The sequence below is a fragment of the Aphanomyces astaci genome (genome assembly GCF_000520075.1).
Source record: "Aphanomyces astaci strain APO3 unplaced genomic scaffold supercont1.13, whole genome shotgun sequence".
Classification (NCBI taxonomy): domain Eukaryota; phylum Oomycota; class Saprolegniomycetes; order Saprolegniales; family Verrucalvaceae; genus Aphanomyces; species Aphanomyces astaci.
In genome coordinates this window covers 669,978-676,799 of record NW_009798276.1, presented here as the reverse complement: position 1 = coordinate 676,799, position 6,822 = coordinate 669,978, and the positions used below count along the sequence as shown (strand labels likewise).

Sequence of the window (6,822 nt, the reverse complement as noted above, 5' to 3'; positions counted from 1 at the left end):
AGCTTCATCTGTCCTTGACTCACACGTCCGTTTGTCTTGAGTTGGAGAAGGCGGTGGTACACCGCCAACCTTTGGTCGTCGGTGAGCTCACGACCGGTCGGCACCCTCTGCATCAGAAAATTCGGTAGATTTGCTTACAGTAGTTCTGAAGGGTGCTAGAATATCTACGCTGCCAGCTGAGTCGAATGCGCGCGATTTGAGGCCAAACGGACAAGAACAGAATGCGCTGTGCTGTTTTTTAGTTTTGACTGGCTCAGAACAAAAGTTTGTCGTCCTGGTCCTCCCGCTTTACTGCTCATAAAATTGTCCTGAAAATACCACCGTGTAGTGCGTGTGATTGGCTTTCGATTGAGCCTATTTGGGAGGTATTTTGCTTAGTCTAGGCTAAATTACGGTTTCAGCAACAAGTTCACTCAAGTATTCCGGAACAAAGGAAGTATACAATAAGTTAAAACACAGAATACATGTATTTTTATATGCTTGGGGCATAGAACATCGTATTTGCATTGCTCTCTGTGTTCGTCAACTCGCGTTTCGTTTGTTGACGCTTCGAATGCTGTCTTTTCGATATGTTTCTACTGGCTCCATCAACTGCGTCATGCGGTCAAGCTTCTTGGGGTTCCACTGGATGTCTCGAGCATGCACAGTGATCCAGCTGGCGCATTCGGCAATTCGTGCAGCCCCGTTGCGTTTGAGGTGTGCCTTGTCGCGGGCATCCCGGATGGTAGAAATATCCTCCGAGATTGCAGTTGGCGTTGCTCCATAATCCTCACGTGTTGGTCCGAGTTGCCCGTTGGCCGCTTTCGTGGCTTCGATTTCTTGATACACCAACTTCGACGTAGGAAACACCCAGAACAGCGGGGTGTACATTCGCACTTTGAGCTTGGGTGTGTGCAGCTAATGTACACATTACACACATATTCTAAGCAACTACAATTAACTTACTGTATTGAGGTTTTTATCAATGAACCATTCCTGGACGTTGACGAACACTTGAGAACTTTGGATTACTTTGACCTTGCATGGCTTCAACGCACGGAAAGGCGGTACTGTACTGAGCCAACCCAGTCAACGTACTCGAAGGCTTGTACCAAAATAAATATAAATTTAATACAACCCTACTAGTTCTGACCTACCTAGCTACACTAGGCAGCTCTTGTTGCCGCATGTAACGCTGCCGAAATCTTCGCGTCGGGCCACGCTGATGATGCAGCACCAATTAGTGCACTGTCTTTATCCATGTGAATAAAGTAAGGATCCAGGCCAGCTATATCGCGCAGAGCAAGGAAACCAGGACAGGACGTACGGAACGCGTACTTCTGACGTGTCTATCAATTCACAGAATTTCAAAACCAATGAATTAGGCTGACACAACTAGTCCCCCTAGGTGACGTAGTGGTACTAGTAGTAACTAGTTGAGCTAGAGTACCCACCATTCTCTTTCAGGAAGAAGTATGAAATAGGATACCCTTCTCCCCGAAACGACACGATCATGACAAACATTTCAAAGCTCGACCGCGTCGTCTTGTGAGTGGAATCCACAACACACTCGTTGATGGTATGCACCGAACCGGCGATGATGTCAACGAGATCGGGAAGGACAAAGTACAAGTTCTCGACAAAACGTACTCCGGCGGGCTGCGCAACTTTTGAAATGGCTGTTCTCGTGTCCACGCAAGTAGAGTGACGCCAACATGTAGGGATCAGGATCCATGTTGCACTTGCTGAGGACACAATATACATGCTAGTAGAAGGATAAATAAATAACGTGACAGACCAGTGATGTGCCGAATGTTCAGTGATGTGCCGATTTATTTCATCCAATTAAATCGTTCGAGCTGTATTATTGGACAAAACAGAGCCTCTCATGCCAATAATCTTGTAAAAGTTTATGGTGGGAAAAATTATTATATGTAAAAGGTTTTTGAGTTTGAATTGACATCCAAATCCCGCCTCGACGCCGTAAACTGACGACACCCTGAGAGCAGCCGTTCACAGTCCTATCCAAAACCCATTAGGTAGAGTAATTATCCACACGAATTTTCCAATACAATTTCCCTGAAAATCCTTCGGGCAATACCGGTACAAGTAAGCAGAACTACCGCTGTGTTTGTTGTTGCAGCACTTCTGGAGCACCTACCAGTACTGTAGTGCACGCCTCCCAATGTTTACGCATATCAACAACCCTGTGTACAGTACTGTACTGTAGTAGGTGTAATGCGTGCAGTTTGTGATCTTGCACCATCCCCATTTGCTGTACGGTACTAGTACACTGTAGTGTGCGTCGTGCCGACGTACAGTACAAACATGACCGCTTTGACGAGGTCGATAAACACAGGGATAGGATGTACTTGTTGGCTGGTTTTCGTTCGGCACTATTCCACCGCTCGCCTACGTTATCCTCGCTCATCTACTAGTACATCCTACATACTGTACCGCTCATCTCGTTTGGTTCTTTCCCCGTCCCTCTTGACAGGATTTCATGTGTGCTGTCGAGGCACCGATCCCTACATGTGGGTATTTGACCCACCTGCTGAACATTGCCACGTGGTACGGTTTAGTGTCCGAATAAGTGAGAATGTGCAGTACAGTTCCTCAATATCTTATTCCTGTTCAAATATAATATACCTTTATCATTTTATAAATTCCAGTCTGCTCGCCTGTTTCTTACACAACCCTAATCCATACTTCAAGTATAAAATTCGGCACATCACTGGTCATCAATGTAAATTTTGCAACTTGCGAAATTTATTTACGTCATCGTGAACTGTCTAAATACATTGTGTTTAGGTGTATGTGACAGATCTTGACGAGCTCTTTCAGGCGAGGTCCACCGCATCGCCTTAGGATAAATACTTGACGAGGAATTCACGAAAGAAAAAAGAAAAAAATCGGCCCATCACTGGTCGATCATGTTAATCGACATTTTACATACCTTGCGCCATTGATATCCTATTGGATGAATTTGATGGTATAGTTGAATTCTGAATGGACTCGTCGCGCAGCATGCTGTCCCAGATTAACGAAGGTGTGAGTGATGTTGTCCGTTCTTGTATGCACTGGACGAGAGACAGGGGGACATCGTGGGATTGAGAATCCACACCGGGGTGAAGTATTTCGTGAAATAGGCGCACGAATGCACATTTCGTCGATGAATACACAGAAAGCAGCCCTAGTAAAAATAAGAAACTCGTCAAACTATTGTCGAGGCCGATTGGGATCGGTCACCAGTTCAGACCTCATAACTCTTCAAGGAGATGTCCAATTTCTACGAAATGATGATATAAAAAAACGTCAAACAATTTCTGATGCGACTAAATCGCCAACAAGTCGCTTTCAGTATGGTAAGGAATAAAAATACACCGTTCAAAAACGGCAAATGAAAAACATCTCCAGTTGGAGTATAGGGTTATATTTACTGTTAGGACAATTGATTGGACAAAACTAACCAGGCTTAGATGAAGTTTAGGTAAAATGCAAGGTTTTATTAAAAAACGCATCAGGTTAAACAACGTTTTAATCACTGCCAATGGAGGACCCGTCGTTGCTATCCTCTTCACCACCGCTTGAGACTAATACAACGTCTTCATCAAGTGCCTCGTATCTATCCTCGTAGGCCTGCGCTTTGCGGTAGGACGACACCCAATGATGACTTTTCACCTCACCAAACAACGACCATAGACGTTCCTCGAGCTCAGCAACGTTCTTCGATGGACACAGGGCCACGCGGTTCTTCACCATCCCCCACACGAGCTCGATCGGCTGGAGCTCAGGATGGTAAGGCGGCGTGAAGTACAGAGTGTGGCCGTACTTTGAAGCGATCAACTGCGCCGCATAGGCCGGCTTACCCCGGTTGCGCGCGACCAGCTCCAACAACTCGGCCTTCACCATGCGTGCATCAAACGCGATGCCTTTGTCGCGAAGCCACTCCTGGATGTCCGCTTTTCGCTTCTGCTGCGTCGGTACGTACACCGTATTGCGCTTGTGGTACTTTGCGCCATCCATGTGAATATGACAGGGGCCGTACTTCTCGCGGAGGGTTTGGCAAAGACCCTCGAACCACTGCTCGAACAACACGCTGTTGAAGTTGCCGTGGTAATTATCGACGACTTCGTGATCTTCGTCATGTTTGCGCTTAGGTTTTTGATCCGATGGCCAAAGCTTCAGAGAGCTCGGCACCCACTCGCCACGGAGACCGCGTGTCCAGGGCTTGAGAGGATCACACCGGCGCCAATGATGCAGATGCGGCGGCCTTTTCCACTGCGGGTACGACGTTCTCTCGTCTCATCCACCCAAGTTTTCGGCGGGGCATGGTTGAGATTGCAGTAGGACTCGTCCAAGAACACTTCGGGTACAACAAGCGAACCACTGAATGTCCGGTTGGACAACTTCTTGCGAAGGTACATTGCCCTGAAAGCCACGTTGGCAGTTGACTCTGCTAGGTAGCATCGGCTGCGGCCCTTAAGATAGCAGTAGCCAAGGCGCCGGAGGACCCGCCTCATGGTACGGACGGCAACGGGCAAGTCGTGTTTTTCGTCAAGGTAGTTGCAGATGGCCATTGCAGTTACGGGTACGCAGTTTGTGTTGGCGTTGAGTATAAACTCACGTATCTCGCCCGAGTAGGTTTCTGCGATCGAGCGCGGACGATGCCCCCTATCGGGTCTCTCGACTTTCGATTTTCCTTCTCCAAAGGATGGGTCTTTGTCGCGCCGCCACTCCGTTATGATTCGGTTGATGGTGTTCGTTGAAAAGCGCAGGCATTCAGCCACCCTCTGTCACACGGGTGCTTGTGAACCCGTAGTTGTAGCCTTAAGCTTCATAAAGTGTTCATGGCATTTTACAACCAAGTACTTTTCGGCTGCCGAGAGCTGATGTTTTTTTTTTCAAATCTCGTCGGACACTGATGCTAAATTCGTGGCCTAGTAATACACTTCGTTAGACCCAGTTAAACTAACGAGCAAACTAGTACCAAATATACTACCTCCACAATCGAATGCATTTACGCCACCACGATGTCGGCGCTTCTCTGGGTTGATGTCTATAGACTGGGAGTGGTGTCTTGCTTGCGACTGCTGCTGACGTTTCTGTCGCTGAGAGCAACGGAAGCTTGATAGTCTCCCGCTCTTGTTGCTGCCGGTCAGCTTTCCATTTATCATCAACCTGCGCCATGTTAATACAATACCATCGTGTAAGCATGTTTGTCCCTAAAGCAACACAACACACATTCGACGGTATGAACGTGTTGCTCTGTGGATTCATGCGAAACGCCGAAGATCTGCGTACCAATATGACCAGGAACGAGCCAAATTGAATCCTCCTCGAAGTCACCAATGGATCCCACATTGTAGGTCGCCATGGGCGCCCCATCCGACGTCCGTGGGGACTTGCACGTCTTGTCGCGGCATGCTGAGCACATGGCTCGTGGTACGTTCGACGAGTCGTCGAAGTATTCTCTCCAGTCACGCGAAGTGTGGTAGCGGCTGCATTGAATCCATTTCTCAAAATGACTACAGCCAGTACAATTGACACCACTATAAATATTTCTTTAATTTTAATAAATATTTGCTTTAATTTATCATTAGTTATTTTGTTTCTTCTCTTTTGTAGTACAGTGGTACGGAGTCCTATCGATGAATATGATCAATATTCCGATCTCACTTAGTATTTGTATGCACTAATTTTGGCCAATGAATAGTCTCTATTATCTATTTCTACTTATCATATTGTAGGTCTAGTATTATCTTATCCTTTACCATTTTGACCAATCAAAGTCATTTAGGGGTAAGGCTAGCTGAATTTTGTCGTTTCCGACACATTCCGACGAAAACTGTCGGAATGGAATCTGAAATATCCTGGTCTCACATACAAATTTAAAGAGGGACGATGCAGGGGGTAGCGCTGAGGAGGAACGACGACGAAGAACACTTGTGTGGTCGATGACAAAACTAAAAGTGATCATTAACGGACTGCTTGGCTGACGTATGATTGGGCAGAAACAGTCCTGACACCGGATAATTCCGGATGACCGGATATTATCCGTAAATAACCGAACCTTGGCGACAATGGCCAGAGTGCCCCATCTTGACAAGATAGAGTTAAAATTGGCCACGAAAGTTCATCCAAACTCAATTAATCATCAATCGTGTCAGTTTACAAAATGTAAACACCTGTTTACATTTGGTTAACTGCCAAAAATATTCAACAAACTCGGAGCGTTGTCTCAACGTTGCGCTCTGTTATACTAGTACTAGTATGAGCCAAAGCGCTATGAAATTCAAGGAGACATAGGTTGGGTTTTTTTAGGTTGAAGGCTGACGAAACTTCAATGTCCGAGGTGTGATTTCACGCGAACCAACACGAAGTTCATGAATCTGATTACATATTCGTCATGAATCTGATTACATATTCGTTGAAAAAATTGGAATCGAAAACATTTTATATTCATTTTAAATCAAGACCTGCCCAAAGTTGCATTCAAAATATATTACGTTTTGCGAGTTTTGCCCAGGCGAAACCGGTCGTCGCGATTTCCCGAATTCACAATAACTGCCACGTTATTTTTTAGTACATTCATTTAAAAATGTACTTGTCAAATTTCATGAAGCACGACTAGTATATACTAGGTATATAGTATAGTAGTTATGGAGTTCCGAGTTTCCACTTCAGCTCTACTTTCACAAAATCCCGCAGCCTTCTGGAATATGGTCTTGAATAGGGGCTGGGGGAGTTCCTGGAATGAGGTCTTGAATAGGGGCTGGGGGAGTTCCTGGAATGAGGTCTTGAATAGGGGCTGGGGGAGTTCCTGGAATGAGGTCTTGAATA

General features: G+C 46.0%; 2 protein-coding genes across 2 annotated transcripts; both read right to left on the bottom strand.

Moving 5' to 3' along the window:
* Nucleotides 1-522: 522 nt before the first annotated feature.
* Nucleotides 523-870, bottom strand: H257_06684 (hypothetical protein; the record flags this gene model as incomplete). Its single annotated transcript, XM_009831997.1, has 1 exon — nt 523-870. One exon carries the CDS (start codon nt 868-870, stop codon nt 523-525), a length of 348 nt encoding a protein of 115 aa, XP_009830299.1.
* A 2,646-nt stretch (nt 871-3,516) lies between these two features.
* Nucleotides 3,517-4,005, bottom strand: H257_06683 (hypothetical protein; the record flags this gene model as incomplete). Its single annotated transcript, XM_009831996.1, has 1 exon — nt 3,517-4,005. The coding sequence occupies one exon, from the start codon at nt 4,003-4,005 to the stop codon at nt 3,517-3,519; it is 489 nt and encodes a 162-aa protein (XP_009830298.1).
* Nucleotides 4,006-6,822: the final 2,817 nt, after the last annotated feature.